General features: G+C 33.9%; 2 protein-coding genes across 8 annotated transcripts in view; both read right to left on the bottom strand.

The window, feature by feature from the left end:
* LOC124955874 (visual system homeobox 2-like) overlaps nt 1–6312 on the bottom strand; it is a 42626-nt gene extending 36314 nt beyond the window's left edge. For 6 of the 7 annotated variants that reach the window (XM_047510939.1, XM_047510944.1, XM_047510945.1 and 3 more), the window contains exons 1-2: nt 5873–6312; nt 4490–5490 (exon numbers count right to left, since the gene is read on the bottom strand). In XM_047510939.1, the coding sequence (XP_047366895.1) occupies nt 4490–4955 (466 nt within the window). In that variant the 5' untranslated portion in view covers nt 4956–5490; nt 5873–6312. Of the gene's footprint in view, nt 1–4489; nt 5534–5872 lie in introns of all 7 variants that reach the window. The other variant, XM_047510940.1, reaches the window with a different exon arrangement.
* A 6772-nt stretch (nt 6313–13084) lies between these two features.
* Nucleotides 13085–18990, bottom strand: part of LOC124955876 — a 47961-nt gene continuing 42055 nt past the window's right edge. The window contains exon 5 of the mRNA XM_047510955.1: nt 13085–13373. Coding sequence (XP_047366911.1) covers nt 13363–13373 — 11 coding nt within the window. The 3' untranslated portion in view covers nt 13085–13362. The remainder of the gene's footprint in view (nt 13374–18990) is intronic.

Genomic DNA, 18990 nt, shown 5'->3' with positions numbered 1-18990 from the left:
TCATGTAAATTAATTAACGACACCTTTGACATTTTGATATAGTACGAGCATTTTGAAAATTATTGATCAATGAAATATCTAATGCATAAAAGTAATCCATCAATTTTTCAAAATCAGAGACAAGTTTGAGAGATAAACTTGCAGTTATCCGCAGGCAGGATATATAATTACCAGAGAAGCTTCGATTAGAGCTTTTGCTCGTATACTCTCGGATTGATTTGTTGGAGCGCGTTACGCGATTAGGCGATTAGGCGAGAGGCTGCTTCGAACGAGGGTCAAATGATTGACACCGCGACGATAGAGCGTAATGAGAGAAAATCATTTCTGACCGAGCAGGGAAAATTTGTGGCGAATCAATCGGTGGGAAAATGGCTCTTTCCACGTTTCGCAGTTCGATGATAAACAAGACGATATATAGATTTGATATTAGGGGAGAAACATAATTCGAGGATTTAACAGACTCCAAGTATCGCTCGTTTTCTCTATTTATCTACAATCTTTATGAAATTGTTCGTTCTTCCCTTCAAAAATTTATCTTTGATTAGAATGAATTTAATGTTGAAAGCTTTCTCGGAAAAACATTTCGTGTTACTGAAAACTGAATTTTCTCTCGTTTCTCTATCATCTAAAAAGCTAAAGCGTACATAAGAGAAAAAGAGAGAAAGAGAGAGAGAAAAAGAGAGAGAGAGAGAGAGAGAAAGAGAGAGAGAAGCGCCCTCGGTAGTGTTATCCAATTATTCTAAGTTGTTAAGGCGAGTTAGGACGCTTAAGGGACTAAATTAAGACATTCCGCGCGACAAATCTCCCAAGAATCTCAATTAACTTCTCCGAGGGCGGCGGTGCTTTAATTAACTGTTTAATTTCGTTTAATTTGCATTCGCGATTGCATAAGCCTCCTACCGGAATATCGATTCCAATAGTTATCTCTTTCTTTCTCTTACCGTAACCGATATATCTCTACTTTGATTTCATCACTTGTTAGGAAATACATTTAAAAGATTACATTTTCTTTCATGTAAAAAGAAATAAAATTTTCAATTATCAATTAGTAATATAAATATAAAGAGGGCATAGATATTTCTCTCTCTCTCTCTCTCTTTCTCTCTCTCTCCCTCTCTCTCTCTCTCTCTCTCTCTCTCTCTCTCTCTCTCATATCAGGATCGATATATCTACTATCAGTTTTAACGTAAACTAAGGAAATAAAATTTTTCAAATTTAATTAAAAATTATACATTAGAGATAGGATAATAATTAATCACTTAGTCTCTCTTATCAAAATCTTCGATTGCAAGTGCTATGGCGGATAAAAAAAAAAAAAAATTGAATTACCTTCGTAAATGAAATAAGATTTCTCTGATTTAACTATAAAATTAGCAATAAAGAATGAGAGTGTAAAAAGTAAGAGAAAAAGAGAAAGGGTATCGAAGAAAAGAAGGAGCGAACGATGGTCTCGCGACGGGGGTGACGCGAGCGATATCGGATTTAAGCGTAGAAGGCTAATTTGAATTGCAAGGCACTTACGCACACGCGTGATCGCGCAATATCGTGTACGGGCACGTAGAGTAATACCAGTGTGGAGGCGTGTGTTCCTAGAGTGCGCGTAGTTCGCACGTAACAGAGAGAAAAAAAGAGAGATAGAGAGAGAGAGAGAGAGAGAGAGAGAGTATGTGTGCGAGAGAGAATTGTGAACGTAGAAACAGGGAAAGAGAGAGAGAGAGAGAGAGAGAGGATTGTATTACGAGTCTCTTACCACCGACTCCAGGCACTTTCCAGAAAACAAAGCCCGAGCGAATTCATAATTCGCTAATTTGTTCAAGATTTTTTGCTCGAGTGCCGACGCTCGGTATGCTTTGTCGCAAATGTCGGCGTCGAACACGAGCTCGGGGATGGTTACGCGTTTCGAGTCGCTTTGAAGTACTAATCAGTATCGACCTGCGCCTATAGGCCGCACCCTCCGTCTCCACCCTCCTCTTCCTCCTCCTTCTCTTTCTCCTCTTCCTTCTCCTCCATCACCACCACCACCACTACCACCATCTCCACCACTACCACTATCACCATCAGCTAGCTAACCACCCCCAGTGCGCAGAATTTAATCCCCTCTCTACGAAATCCCTCTTTCCTTCTCTCTTTCTCTTTTATTTCCTCCTTTCCTCTTCCTTCTTTATTTCCTTCTTTATTTCCTTCATTTCGTTTTCTTACACTATGAGCTTTCCCATTGTAAAAATTCTATTCCGTACTTGCATTACTCGAATGTAACTCTATTACATTACATTAGGTCTATTATTTTAGTTAGAAAGAATATTGGGAATTAGATAATAAATTGAAGGAAAAAAGTGATCAGGAGAATCATATATCTTAGAATAAAACGATAAAGTAGATGTAAATTTCGCACTCCAAATTCGAATACTCTATTCTGCCTTATTCCTTTTCTTTTCTTTTTTTTTTTCTTTTTTTTTTTTTTTTGTTCTTCTTTTTCTTGCAAAACATAGGACGATGGTGGCAAGGGTTGCGCGATTATACGACGATTTGTTGAATGGTTCGTCGAGAAGCCTTAGCAGAAGCAAGTCTGCAGAGGGAAAAAGAGATGTGTAAGATCGTTTGAGAGAGAGAGAGAGAGAGAGAGAGAGAGAGAGAGAAAGAGAGGGAGAGAAGAAGTAGGCGAGAAAAGAGAAAGAGAGAGAAGGAGTAGGCGAGAAAAGAGAGAGAGAGAGAGAGAGATAGGGAATGAGCATGTGTCCTCCTCTGCTAAGCGTTGATAGGCAATCTAGTTGATTGCCAACTTCAAACGAACCGAAAAGCAGTGTGCGAAAGTCGATATGGCGAAGCAAAGAAAGTGGAGAATCAAGAGTGAGAACGAATCTCAGAATTTGGAACAATACCTCTCGGGCCTCACCTTTTTCCTCTCCTCGATCACAGGCAAATACGATTTTCTCTCTTCGTCTCTAGACGAAGTTTTATCGATTTCATCAACCCTCATCAAACTCTTTTTTTTTCTTTTTTAGTACCTTTCTCCATTTTCCAATTTGAATCTATAGTCATCGTAATGTTTAAGTAATCAATTCAATTCGAACGATTTCAATGATTTTTCTTTATTTTTTTTTTTTTTTTGTCTTTTTTGGTATTATTATTATTATTATTATTATTATTATTATTATTATTATTATTATTATTATTATTATTATCGATCATAAAAAAAGAAAAAGAGAAAAATTCTTGTTCAAGTCCTGCCCTGTACTTTCTTCTTTAAGTCTGCCCAAGATTTAAGACAAAAAATAAAGGTACGAGAAGCGCGCGCGCGCGCGGCAAATAAATGCTCTACTGTAAGACGAGGTGCCAGAGTGACGTTTGAATGGAAGGTCTGATCCTTTGTCCTGACCCCCGAACGGGAACCCGATACTCGAAAAACGTTCTCAAAATTCACTCCGAAACGAACTAGTCGCGCTTCTCCGCGCTCGTGCGTTCATTTCCTACAAAGATTAGCGCCCCACTGTAATCGAGTCATAGTTCTTATAAGTGACTTTCTAATAGACCCTAACCGAGAGACTTTTATCGATTGAGAAAATTCAAATCGGATCGATCGATCGGTTCAATCAAAGGAATAAAGCGTTTCGATTTTTCAAACTTCATTTTATTTCATTCTTTTTCTTTCTTTCTTTTCTTTTCGTTTTATTTTCTTTTGTTTCGAATTAACTCTTTCCATATTCGAATAAGAAATTAATCTCATTTTGTTAATAAAATGAGATCAATGAATAAAGATGTGAAATAAAAATTATTATTCCGATTCGATTTTAATTCGTTCTTGAGATCAATGGAAATCCAAATAACTATTTGGTATGAGTTGAGAACAGTTTGCGCGCACGCAGCCATTTTTACGATTCATCGAGTTTCTTTGTGTTTTGGTGAGACATTGCAGGTCTACCCAACACTCAACTCATTATACCACTAATTATTCATAACGTTGGGGATTATTCCGACGAAAATATTCGATTCCCACAATGTGCAAGACACGTAGCTACCATTATATGATATTTTAATGCGTTCATGACGAACGTTAAAGAAAAAAAAAAAAAGAAAAAAAAACAACAAGAAAGCAAGACATTTACACTAAGCTAAGTATATAGCAATTAGTTTGAATTTTGTTAGTTAGTAAGTAGTCCGAGAGAAAAGCGTCAGCTGTGTTTGTAAGTAAGAATTTTCCGAAAAATCCCTCGATTCTTATAGGAAGAAATCGTAGACACAATGGGGCACGTACTGAACGAGCAACAAAGGTGCGATTTTCGGTAACACGATCTCGAGTAGGCTCAGGGTGTTAAACGATAGCCATAAGTGGCACGTTAAGTGCTCGTTTCACGGGAGAACGATGATACTATACTATCGATTGAAGTCGTGTTACCCGACGGAAGATGAACGAGCATCGAAGTAGATAAGTTCAAATATATCAATTCTGTAAAGATGAAAAAAAATAATCAACATTATTTCTATAACTTACCATGAGGTGGTGTATGCTGAGTCGGACTATGTTGATGATGATTAGCAGTAACAGCAGTTCCAGGAAGTACATGTTGCGCGTGTGCCGCTGGATGAACATTGACACCAGCAGGTGAGGCAGGAAGTTGACCTGGTTGATGTACCTGATGATGAGGTACGTGATGCGCAGGATGTGGATGAGGTGGTGGTAGAAAAGCAGCCGCGACGGCAGCCTGAGCATTCAGGTAGGCCATACGCGAGGCCGTCAAATTTCCAAGATTTCCAAGATTCCCAAGATTACCAAGATGATTCGTCAAGCTAGGCATGTAATCCCAGAGTTTGTGATGAGGTGCAGTTGGCGCATAAGAAACCGCCGATACCCCAGCGGGTGGCGATCCTTGAGGCGAGCCTCGATCGGTACCACTTGCATTTCCGGTACCATTGAGACCCAATAACTCCTGAATCGCGAACGGCGAGCGTTGCGGCATCTTGCTGTCCTTCGCCCAAATTTCTTTTCCTTTTAGAATTTTCAAAATGTCATCTTGTAAGATGACTATCTTCTTCTTCTTCTTCTTCTTCTTCTTCTTCTTCTTCTTCTTCTTCTTCTTCTTCTTTTTCTCTTTTTCCTTCTTCTTTTTCTTCTTCTTCTTATTATTATTTCTTTACGACTTAGGAACTTTTTGTTTATATATATGTATATAGATTTGTCTCGTTTTATTCCTTTCGATTTTTAGATAAACTTAATTTTTAACACGATTGCTTCACGATAGGCCCCTAACTCACGTCCATCCGACGTCCGACGCTCCGTTACATCCAAGTTCAAATAAACTTTCTTCTTTCTTAACTTCCCCTAAATGATGATTATTCGATTCTAAATTAAGTCTCTAGGCTAACTTTCGTTGATTCTTCGTTGAGATTCACAATATTATACTTAGATTCTTGTTTAAGTGTTCTCATAGATCTCCATAATGGAATAACTCCCTAGGTAGAATATCCCTAGGGAAAATCTAGTCTCTTTCGAAGCTAGATAAATATGATTATATCTTCGACTAATATTCGTTGTATTCTTGTCACAGAGATGGATAAATGTATGAAATGGGGATTGACGGAGAAAGAAAGAAATTAGTCTGCCGGCGGGCAAACTTTCAGTAAGCGACGGCAACGCGAGAGAGTAGGAGGTCTACGCCTCTCTCTATGAAAAAAAAAAAAAAAAAAAAAAAAAAAAAAAAACAAAAAAAAAAAGAACTTCACCTCCTTTACCTCGATTATACTTTCTCACGTATTAATCTCACACTTTATAAAACCATTTCTCGTCGAAGATATTATATAAGTAAAAAAGTCACTAAGAAGATGAGAGACAGATAGAATATAATAGACAATTCTTTCCACGAAGAGATCAACTTACTTTTCCCAAACAATTTTTCATCCAATGGAGAATAAAATAAAGTTGACAATTTTCAAACTGAGAAATTGGTGAAGAAAGAGAGAGAGAGAGAGAGAGAGAGAGACAGAGAGAGAGAGAGAGAGAGAGAGAAATAGAGAGAGAGAGAAAGAGAGAGACAGACGGATCTGATTTAATACTATCCAGAGACAAAGATTTTTCTGATGATTTGCACTGATTAATGTCCTCGTTCTTGATATATAAGAAATAAAAAAAGACAAATGATATATATATACATATATATGTATGCGTTTGTATATATATATATATGTGTTTTTGTATGTGTGTGTGTGTGTGTGTGTGTGTGTCTCTCTTTCTCAGTGACAAACGTGAGCGTCGTTGAATGTTGAAGAAGCTCACTCGCGAGGTCTTTGTCGGAGCGCAACCGTGTCGTCGTCGCGGCGATGGGCAACTGAGCTCGCTCGCTGCCGGCTGCACGGGGTTGGGAGCCCCCGGGGGCGGCCACCACCGTCTCGTTTCTCTCTTCTCTCTTCTCTCTTCTCGTCTCTTCTCCTCTCTTCGTCCCTACAGCCTAGCTTCGTTTCGTTTCGTTTCGTTTCGTGTGTGCGATACGCGCGGGCGCGCAATTCTACCCTAAGAGAGGGGTGGTCGTCGCTGTCGACAGTGGCCCTCTCGCTTCGCCGATTGGTCCGTTTTTTCACACTCCCAACCGGGCAGACATAGCCCTAGTTACCGAACAGAAGGTGGGCTTTGCCAACGTTGACGCCTCAACATCGAGGCCTAGGATACGCCTACGACCGACCGCTTCGCCAAGCCGAAAACTTCTCTTTTACTTTTATTTTCTTTTTATTCTCCTCCTCATCCCTCCTTCTTCTACATTCTTCTCCTTCTCCTTCTCCTTTTTCTTCTTCTTCTTCTTCTTCTTCTTCTTCTTCTTCTTCTTCCTCCACGATTCATAAATACTGTTCTTTTATTTATTTTCCTTTTTTTCGTCTCTTTTTTTTTTACTTTTTTCTTTGTTCTATTTTTTTTGTTTTTTTTTGTTTTTGTTTTTGTTTTTGTTTTTGTTTCGTTTCTCTTTATCTTATTTCTTTTTTCCTACAGGAATACGATACTCAAGCTCTCGGAAAAATTTCTTATTTAAGTATTATTAATTTTTAACTCTGAATTTGTCTTCCTTAAATTTATTTACGGTTATGGATATTCGAGTGATATATAATCGTATGTACGTCATATAATTATTTTAATTATCTCAAATGTCAAAATTAGCTGTTCTTGTTTTTTTTTTTTTTTGTTTTTGTTTTTTCCTTTTCCTATTAATTAATTTTTTCTAGCAAATCTCATTCTTTTTTTTTTTCATCGCCACAAAAATTTCTATGAAAACATCGTTATAGATCATTAGTATGAAGTGTTAGAGAGAATTTAGAAAGATTTATGATTTCAAATTCATTCAAAAGCAAAGTTCGAAAACCAAGGAAGAGAATTGCGGCGTTGTGAAACGGCCTTCTCGCTCGGAGGTTCTATTAACGATGTGGGAGTGGTCTGGGCAGCAGCCAATCAGAAAGCGCCACTTTCAACCCTCATTGGCCGTGACGTAAATCGATTTATAACTCACCCTCTTGGCGGTCGTGAGTCGAAACACGCCCTTAAGGCGGATAGCCTTAAGGTCGTGTCTCCTGATCCTTTTGGAGCTTACTTGGAGAGAGAAAGGGTGAAACAAGAGAAAAGATGGGAAAGGAAGAAAGGGTGAAAGTTTTGAAATAAAAGATGTAGAGTTTTTTGAAAACTTTACTTTCACTTTTATAATTCATTCCGATTAATATTTTAAAACTTTTTTTTATTATCATTTTATTTTTTTTTTTTAACATTATTTTTAACTGTACTCGATTGTTTTCTTTCTTACTATCCATCTTTCTCTTATTCATACAAATTTTCAGTAATTTATGAATGAAAAGTTTCATTGATATAAGTAATTTATATGTATTATATCTATGTCTCTCTCTCTCTCTCTCTCTCTTTCTCTTTCTTTCTCTCTCTTTCTCTCTCTCTCTCTCTCTTTCTCTTACGCATACAAATTTGTAATAATTTATGAATGAAAAATTTAATTGAAACAAGAGAGTACTTGGCTTTCTCACTTAAGTGTAAAATATCTACCTATCTGTAATCTCTTATCTGTATATCTACTTATCTGTATATCTCTTTCTTATATAAATTTATAATAATTTATAAATAAAAAGTTTCATTGAATTATTAACATATATGTAATATATCTATATCTATATCTCTATCTCTATCTCTTATAAAAATTTGTAATATCTAATTTATGAATGAAAAATTTCATTGTAACTTTTATAATAATCTATAAATGATAAGTTTCATTGAAATAAATATCTTACGTATAAAATCTATTTTTCTTCATTCACTTTCTTACTCGTATAAATTTTTCGTATTAATTTCATGAATGAAATTTTTTTTTATTTAAGTGAATATAAATTCGAAACTTTTGTTTCTAAATATAATAGGATATTTTGATTAAATTATATTTTTCTCATGGAGATATCACGAAAAGCACAGTAATTATCGATAAAGAAAGGCTCCGGGATCGAATGTCCTCGTGATAATTACGAGAGCCGTTTGGGAAGGAAGTAAGGACCGAGTGAAAAGGATAACGCTTGAGTTATTTCAATGGGAAGAAAAGAGAAAGGGAGAGAGACAGAGATATGTCTTATGGGTCTTCTTTGTGAGAAAAGGTTTCGAGCTCACCGAAGGTATTGTTTCGTCGAAAAATATCGCGAGCTTCTTCGTTCCTTCAATGTCGTGGCTAAAGAAAAGCGTAGAAACAGCCCCCGTTCTTTCTTTTTTTTTTTTTTTTTGTTTTTTCTCAAACTCACCCCTTTCTTGTTTGCCACTTGTGTTGAGAGATTATTATAATCCTTGCGAAAATCTATGGGTGTTATATGAAAAAAAAGTTTTTCTAATGGTCATAGCTAGACTTTATATAATCAATTTTTCTTTTTTTTTTTTTTTTATTCCAAACATATATTTTTATGCTTGAAATCTATCATAGAAACAAATTTATTATTATTTAAAATTAAATCGAAATTATCTGAATTAATAATTAAAATATCAAGTTTTCAAACAAACCATTAAATTTTTATAATATAAAATGAGGAAATAAAAGAGAGAGAGAGAGAGAGAGAGAGAGAGAACGAAAGAAAGAAAAGAAAGAAAGAACGTGGAAGGATCTTTTGATAGTAACCTTGAATAACGTAAACAATATTTACACGGGTATTATATGTGTAAGTTACGTACGTGACTCGAGCCGATAATAACAAAAAACGTTTCAAACATTTGGTAGGACACGTAGGCACTGGCAGTCCTTCAACGGCGGCCAAAGACTTAACATCGAGAACAAAGAAGTTCGAGCTTAGCTTTCTTATTTCTACGTGGTCTTTCACGCTCAACGATACTTGGAAAAATTTTAACAGGATTTTAACAGGTTCGTTAGTTAAAATTTCTAATTATATCTTTTATCATACATTATATATATATATATATATATATATATATGGTTTTATATTTGTATGTTTAGTTTTAATACACGATTAATGTTAGTACGAACGTGAAGATTGAAGAAACGAATGGTCGATCTTCGTCAGAAGAATATTTGAAAAAATATTTTTTACTTTCCTTAAGAACGAAATATTAAATGCGAATTTCTAACAATATATTTTATCGTATAATATATATTGCATTATGGTTTTTTTTATTTTTATATTTAACTTTAAAATATAATTAAGGCTAGAATAATTGCGGAAAATTAAATGCAAATTTTTAACAATATATTTTTCATATATTTGTTTATATTTTTTCTATTTTCTATTTTTTACTTTTAGTTATAAGATATGATTGAAGTTAGAATAAAGATGAAGAATGAAGAAACGAGTGATCTATCTTCGATAGAAAAATATTTTCGTCAAATTCTTAGCTTTGTTGTCAACGATATATCAGATTATTATTTCTAATGATACATTTTATCGTACGTTTATATATTTTTTTAAATAAATAATTAGATCACGAATTAACGTATATATGGGCAACAAATGAATTGATTTATTGATAATAAAATATTTTCGTTAAATTTTTAACTTCGTTAACTTAAAAACCGTTTGATAGTTAATTTCTAACGATACATATTATAGTTCGAACGAATAATTAGAATTTAGAATAAACGTTAAGATAGAAATGACAAATGAATTAATTTTCGATAGAAAAATATTTTCATTAAATTATTTAATTTACTTTTAATTCTCGACCGAACGTTTGATAGATAGTTAGAAAAAGCTTCGATGAAAATAGAGAAAATGTCTAACTCGATCGAAGCGATCTGTGGGCGACAGTAATGCTAGTTAGACGGAGTTGAAGCACTACCGTTTCCGGAAACGCCTAGGAGATGAGGCTCGGTGCGAACACGATGCCCCGACTCACGGTCTGTTAATTTATCTAATTACGATAGCAGTCGGGATAATTTAGCCCCACACCGCCGGAAATTCGAGACTAACGGTGTGCCGGGAAACACCGAATTAGTCGGGATGCTTTGGAAACGTTGAAATTTCAGGTTCAGGTCGAGAATCCGTAACACAGGCACTTACCGATCATTACATAATCCCTTATTTTTTTACGTATTAATCGATTGTTTAGAATTATTTTAGAAATCATTTTGATATATATATATATATATATATATATTCTTATCATTTTTTTAATAACTTTTATAAAATCAAGTTATATAACTATTTACTAATATTTCAATTTTATTTCTATTATTAAATAATTTATTTTTATAATTAAATAATTTTGTTAGATAAGTTTTTCTTTAAATCCAAAAAAAAAGTATTAGTTTAAAGAAGGATTTAACGATTTTTAAATATAGTAATAATATCTCATAGACGAATTATTTTTTTATATAAAGTCAAATTATTCATCATATACACATATATGCTTAATTTTATAATTTTCATTGGAGAATTAATAGTTAATTCATTATATAATTTTTATCTGTTGTAAAGTCAATACAAGTTTATCGTCATATAATTAATGATTAATTCATTATGTAATTTTTCGTTGAGATACAATATCGCTTTATATAAAAGGGTAATAAAAATTTACTAGTAGGTATAATAATAATATCTCATAAAAGTAAATTGTGCAAAGTAAGTTGACGATATAATCTCAAATCGAATTTAGAGAGTAGAATTCGATCGATAAAAGGAGACGTACTAGCTTTTATGTAGATATATATATATATATATATATAAACGAAATTCTTCAATCAGATTTGACGAAGGGTCGAGGTAACTCTGTCGTCCTTCGTATTTTCTATATCCTGTTACTTACTCCTTACTCCTTACTTGCGTGTAACTTAGCAAAAAGAACATGCCCTCTCTTTCTCTCCCACTCATTCATAAAGAACGTTTTCGCGTAGTCTCGCAGAATCGTTAATCCGCAAGTTTTCCAATTAAGCTACGCAAGAGCCAGAAGCCCTTCTCGTTCCTCTTCGTTCGACGGCCTTGGACGAGTTCGTTCTCGACTGGCCCTTTTCGCCTTTGCGACGAGACGAGCCTTCTCTCTTGCCCTCTCTTTTCGCTCTTTGTAAGCGAAAATACTCAATTCGGACGTTAAATTCGATTACAGTATTCCTGATTAATCCCAAGTATCCTTTGCCAAAGGAAGAACTGACGTCGTCTCTCTCTTTCTCTCTCTCTCTCTCTCTCTCTCTCTCTCTTTTTCTCTCTATCTATCTATCTATCCATCTATCTCTCTTTATAACTCGCTCAAAGCTTATCCATCCCCCTTCTCTAGAGCAACTAGATAAAAAGAAAGATATTAAAACCTGCTGAGACGAATGATCGACGTTTGTATCATATCTTACGTTATATAAAGAAGTGCCCTCGTTATTCTCGACACTCACTTTTGTCCTAGGATTAAGAATTAATCCTTGCACGCTAACGAGGGTAAAATCGCATATTGAGGAAAGCTTCTTCTTCCTACCGTCTAGTCGCTTGGAATCGTGTAATTTAACTAAAAAATAGGTTGGTCTTATTTCTCCCTCCTCCTACTCCCCTCCACTCTTCTCGTCTCTCACTCACTCTTTCACATTATGAAATAGAAATTTGTAATAGTAGTAGTAGAGTTCAGATATGAATTTCACAAGTATACAAGGTAAGCTTTGTGAATGTAAGAGAGAGAGAGAGAGAGAGACAGAGAGAGAGAGAGAGAGAGAGAGAAAGAGAGAGTGAGAAAATCTGAGAGTAGGTAGCGTTGATAACTCTGCATCCTACTCGTACGTTTTAAAGGAAGTTCGTTAACTTTGTTCTTATTTCGATGATTCCTCCTTCGGAGGATGAGGTTGAAGCAAGAGAGAAGAGAATCACGGAGACCACCCAAGGCTCGTCGAAAAGACGACAAGATAATTCCCGGCTCTCAAAAAAGTCAGCCAGTCATCGCCTTTAACTAGTAGTCTTTCTCTTAATCTTCGTTCCATGAAACCTTAAGTATCTGCAGCCACTCGAAATTTTCACAATGCTTCTCTTCCTTCTTCTCCTCCTCCTCCTCCTCCTCCTCCTCCTCCTCCTCTTTCTTCTTCTTCTTCTTCTTCTTCTTCTTCTTCTCCTTCTTTTTTTTTTTCGTCTTCTTTTTCTTATTCGAACGTATCCATTCTATTTTTCTTTTCCTTTACACACTCCAAACGCATCCTGGCGATCGTGAGAATCTCGTGAAAAAGCTCTATCATCATCTTTCTCATCTGAAATTATCTAGGAATTTATTTGTTTTGTTTTTTTTTTTTTTTTTTTTTTTTTTGATTCAAAGAATTACCTATAAAATTAATTACATCTAATTTTTGTTTTAATTGTATAAGATCCTTTTTTTTTCCTCTTTTGTAGATAAAAAAAAGTCTCGAAGTAGATATATTATTTAGAAAAATAATCGTCCAATATATGATGAAAATTATCTTTATTTTTGAATTTTTTTTATAAAATTACTTTCAGATTTAATATATTTCTAGTACGATAAAAGTGTTGCGTATTTTTTTGATTTACTATCAAAGCATCATTGAATACAATCACAAAATGAATATCAATGTAAATTTTTATATATTATAAATTAAAATAGAACTCGCACAAACATATATATATATATATATATATATATATGCAATATATAGATATATATATATACACAACATATTAAAAAATTTTTTCGCAGACTTTTCACCAAGTTACGTCATTAATTTCAAGTTGAATGATCTAACAATAGATGGCAGCAGAAGTATCGTCGGTAATACTGGACGTGCTGCCTCCTACATACGAAGAATCGAACTAATCCTTCGGTCGATTTTTTTTCTCCCTTTTCAACCCTCGTCACATGATACTTCAACGAGAGAGACCACAGTCAATATCTCGAAAAAGGTTTGAGATAGGAGCCAAACGATATCAAAGTTCCCCTGAAAAAAAAAAAAGAAGATTACCTACTTTACATAATATTTTCAATCTTAACGAAGTAACAACTCTAGAACTAATATTTCACATTTACATTATTTTACATTTCTAAAAATATCTTGAAGAGAAGAATCAAATGGGTTTTGTGTATTGAGATCTAATAATCGAAAACGAATAAAAAGAAAAAGAAACCATATCAATTCTAAGGTCAAGAAATGAGAAGCAAATAAATTTTGAATAAGATATGAGGATAAAATATACAAAAAAGAAAAAAGAAAAGAAAGAAAAAAAAAAAGGGAAAGAAAGAAGTTAGTTTGTCGAGAGAGAAGTCATCTCGTTAACTCCTAGCTCTCTACCGTTTATAAAGCGATTATCGGCTTGATCTCCTTTCAAGACACTCGACGTCTTCTCCTTCCTCTTCTTCTTCTTCTTCTTCTTCTCCTCCTTCTTTTTCATCTTCTTCATCTTGTTCCGCCTCTTCGAAGCGCAAGAAGTAAGAAGATCCATTCGAGGCGGTTCGAATAATTTGAAATTTATCGGGGCTTCTCAATGAGCGACACGGTGGCTAGCGTTAATGGTATACTGGATACGTCTTCAAAAGGAATCAAGTAATGCGACTTCTTCGTATCGGCCGATCGAAGAAATACGTAGAGGGAATGGGAAAAGGAAACGATGGTAGAGTTGAATAGGTGAGGAAGAGAAGAGTAACGGGAGGGATGTGTTTCGGGTGGGGGGAAGCTCGTTAAATATTAAACTTTGAGGCTCCTTTCTACAAAGGTCTTGTCTTCCGTGGTCTCTTCGTATTCCTCAACTTACTACAGCGCATCTTCTTTCTCTTCCTACTTATTAGAAAACGACGTGTAACGATCGACGAAGAACGAATTTCACGAAACGAGACATCCTAGAGATTATGCCAATATACTCTAGGTAAGATCATCGCGAGCCCCTGAATAAAATCTTTTCAAGTTCTTACGCAAAATGCGATATCTTTTTCTTTTTTCTTTTTTTTTTTTTTTTTTCTTTTTTCTTACTTTCCTCTTTTCGATTCGTAACTTAAACTTTCGTTCTTTTAACTCCTCGGTTTTAGTATCGAGAATGATTGCAGTTAAATTTCTTTTTTTTTATATATATATTATTGCATTAAAAGGTATTTGAATAATTAGATGTAAAGTTAGGATTTTTCTAATAATGCGATTTTATTTGGTCGGTAATAGCCAGTGATAATTTAATTAAATATAGTTATTAAAAATAGAGTTGCATTTGTATGATTCTAGTCGTAGGATTAGAATACCAGCTGTTCAGAGAATTCAGAGAATGAATCTAATTTATTTGATACCGGTTTATTTTCTTCTTAGATTAATGAATCGTTTTACATAGCAAATGCTAAAAAAAAAAGGAAATAAAAATAACATATACTATTAAATTAATAATCAATTAACAAATACACATAGACAAGCTTATAACCCTCATGTTTATATGGATACATATGTACATATATTTATATATATATATATATATATATATATATATATATATATAGCAAAAAAAATTCATTAATTATTTTCTACAAAATTAATGATGATATGACACAACGAATACATATGTGTTTGTTTGTGAATGTATTCTGAATTTAGATACTTTAATAAAGTTATCTTAAATAATGATATTAAATAAAATAAGAAACAGAAATGTTAGTGTCACATTGAATATTTGTGGAAAGTTCCGAACGAATGCGTTCGATGGGGAGTAAAATTAGGCTGATTTGTCGTTCGCGTCAAATCTCGGTCTAAGCACGTCTGGTATTGGCCAAGGGTCGTCGTGTCATTCGCTCATTATACGATCCAATCAAGGCACGAGACTACGATACGGCAACAGTCAGAGTTCCATGATTAGCCCTATTCGAAGACAACGCGTACCTACGAACGCCTCTGGCGAGATAGCTTCGTCCAGAAAGAGATAGATATATATATATAGATAGATAGATAGACAGAGAGATAGAGAGAAAGAGAGAGGAAGAGAGAGAGAGAGAAGGAGTAAGGTTCGTCAACGAAGCTCGATTTCGCGACGGTCACGTCCCTTTGACCCTACAAACGATCGTCCGAGTTTCCTGCTTGCAAGCAACTAAAAGAAATAAAAATCATATGAGTATCTATTTTATCGTTAGATTATTATAAATATTAAATGAATCTTTCTAATTGGTCATTCAATATGTTTCATTTAGAATACTGACATTTCTTCCTTTCTATTTTCCACGTAGATCATTACAATTGATACGTAGATAAAATCTTTCTATTAAAATTTGAAATGAAATGAATAATGAAGAATTTATTTATTTAATATTAGAAATATTGTATTCATTTCATTTATTTAATTCAAAACATTTTCATTTTCTTATCACAATTTTTTTTACTTTTAAATCATGGTTACTGATAATTAGATTCTTTCTATGAAATAGAAAAAGAGATAAAGAACTTGTTAGAATCTATTTTATTGTTAAAATATTGCGAGTATTTTTAATTTGGGTCATTTCAATTGTTTCATTCACTTTTTTTCTTTTTTCTTTTTATACTTTTCTCGTAGATAACGAAAAATTCTTTTCTTAGATTATCTTATAAGGAAATAAATATTGTTGAAAAATATCTCATTGTTATAATATTAGAAACTTCAAAGAATTATATATAGAAAATATCTCGACGTTGATCATCTCATTAAATCATTTTTATTTTATTTCTAATACATCGTCTAATACGTTTCTTTCATATTACCAAAAAAAGAAAAAAAGAAAAAAAAAAAAAAATGAAAATGAATCTAATTATAAAAACGTTAGAAGAATAATACGATTAAACATGTGTACAAAATGTATATAAACTAATTTCATTCTTTCATCTCTAAAACTTTTATCAAATGATACCGAGTAAATAAAAAAAGAAAAAAAGGAGAGAGAGAGAGAGAGAGAGAGAGAGAGAGAGAAATGAATAGAAATGAGTCCCTTCAATAGCATGTCCCAAATTTAGTATATACAACGTCTATAAAAAAAAAAGAAGAAAAAAAAAGAGAAAAAGAAGAAAGGGTAAAAACGTTTAGAAGATACTTATAAAAGACACAGAGCGTAAAGCAAGTTAGAGGGCACGTTTAAAGATGCAGTAGAAGGGAAAGGAGGAGGAGAAGGAAGAGGAGGAGGAGGAGGAGGAAGAAGAAGAAGAAGAAGAAGAAGAAGGGGCTGAACGAGTCACCACGTGAAAGGACAAACGGCAAGGAGGCGGTAGAATATAATTCGGCTGCGAAATAAGTCAGGCGAGGATTCACCACGCGACGATATCTAATGAGACGGTGTACCCTGAGGCGTTCGTCCCAGTCACCACCACCACCACCACCATCACCAGCACCACCATCACCACCCCCGTTCATCCCCACCTCCAACCCCACTTCTCTCTTCTCATTATCGCATCCAACGTCTCTTTCTTCGAGCTTTTTAATTGCTCGCGTCGCGAGCCCGCTAAGAAATAATTATGTCCGCTCTCGCGGCGAGACTCTCTCTCTCTCTCTCTCTCTCTCTCTCTCTCTCACTCTTACTCTCTCTCTCTGTCTCTGTCTCTGTCTCTGTCTCTCTCTCTTTCTCTCTCTGTCTCTATCTATCTTTCTCTTTCTTTCTTTCTCTTTTGCGCAAGCTAGCAAAAACCTAACCGACGCAAGGGCTCACCGTGAACTCGCTTACCGCCAAAGACCCCCTTCGTCGCCCTTCTGGACACGCGTGCCACGCCCCCTCAAATGCCACAAATTACTGCGGCCATGTTTGATCAAGATCGGAGTCCAGGTGTTAACTACATACTCTGTTTAGAGAACGCTCCTCTATCTCTCTCTCTCTCTCTCTCTCTCTCTCTCTCTCTATCATTCTCTCTCTCTTTCTATCTCTCTCTTTCTCTCTTTCTTTTATTATTCTCTTCTAGGATTGGATGAACTATTTATGCGTTGATTCTTTTACTTTCGCATAGGTTTGTAATTATTTTTATATTTTTTTTTCTGGAAAATTAGTATGTCGGTATTTTTAGATTTAAAATAAGTTTCTGTATTCTATGAAAAAATATAATTTTCAAGTGCTAGAAATCGTAGAATTCTTTTGTGATTTTTGTTAGAATTTTTTATAAAAGATATAGATTTTTTAATTATAAGAAGGTATAGTAATTTTTCTTTTTTTTTTTTTTAGAATGTTTTCTTTTTTCATGATTAATGACTGAATATTTAGACTTGTGATAGATTTGTAAATCTTTGAAGAATCTAATTTTCAAGTGTAAGAAACTATAATAATTTTTTAAAGAATTCTTTTTATCTTTTATACGCATATATATATATATATATATATATATATATATATATATATATATATATTTATGATAGATTTATAAACGTTTGAAAGATGTAATTTGATTATCCTTAATTTATATAATTAACCTTTTGTAATTTTCTTTAGGATTTTCTTAACGATTAATAATTAAACATCTAAATTCCTGATAAATTCCTATGCTCTGTTTGTGTCCAAATTTGATCTCATTAACTTTATAAATATCTATCAAAACTAATTTTCTTCTTTTCAACATCCTGTTCCTTATCGTAATTTTATCATATATCCTAAAGGTTTCCTTAAACGTCCATTTTTCTCTCTCTTTTTTTTATCTGATGAACAGTAGATGATCGATTTCCTCTTCTTAGTATTAAGAAACGATCGCAGCTGTTCGAATGACAAGGCAAAAATACTTCAACGAAAAATACTTAGTATAACCATTTCGTAAACTTCGAAATATGGCTGTTTAGGGAATTCTTAGAGGACTAAAATTTATACTATCTCAAGATTTTCTTTCCTTCGTTCGATAAATTCGTCTCACCTTTCGAAGGATTTTTCAACGTGGCCCGAGGCTAGCAAAGATGCAACAGGCCTCTACTAACAAACTAGAAGAGAAGAATCTTCTGGCACTTCTAGTCTAGTGGACTCGACACGTGTAGTGTCATACATGAAAGAATGCTAGTTAGGCTGGCGACGCTGTTTTCGCCCTTGCTATGCTCGCCGTGTTAGAAGTATCTGACGACGACGACGACGACGACAATAACGAAGAAAAAGACGAGAACTCTTACTAAGAACGACTATGAGATCTCTCTACTAGAAAAGATTTTTTTTAATCATGAAATACGTATGCCCTGCGTAAATCATTTTCGATCATTCCATTCTCATTCCTTATTAATATCTACATATAGATTCTTGATTAGATATAAATTGAAATTTATGATTAAATTTATTTTCATCTTAAAATAATAATGGAATTAAAAATTTGTAATCTTTAAGTTCGTCTATGAAAAGTTTGAATTAATTTTTAAATGAAATTTCCTCCTTTTTATTATAATAATAATAATCTAATTAAAATTAAAGATCCTAGATTGGAAAGTTTAAAATTAATTTATAAATAAATTCAAATATCTTGTTAACACGTAATATGATTAGAATTAAAATGATTATATTATAATGATATCATCATTAAGATTGAAACTATCCATAGTTGGGTATATCTCTGAATAAAGAAAATCGTCTTTTATCGAAGAAAGGAGAAGAAATCCTGACAAGTTTAAGGACTC

Source organism: Vespa velutina, chromosome 19 (genome assembly GCF_912470025.1).
Source record: "Vespa velutina chromosome 19, iVesVel2.1, whole genome shotgun sequence".
In the NCBI taxonomy this organism is placed as follows: Eukaryota; Metazoa; Arthropoda; class Insecta; order Hymenoptera; family Vespidae; genus Vespa; species Vespa velutina.
Note: the sequence above shows the minus strand (reverse complement) of the source record. Positions and strands in the feature narration are given on the sequence as shown.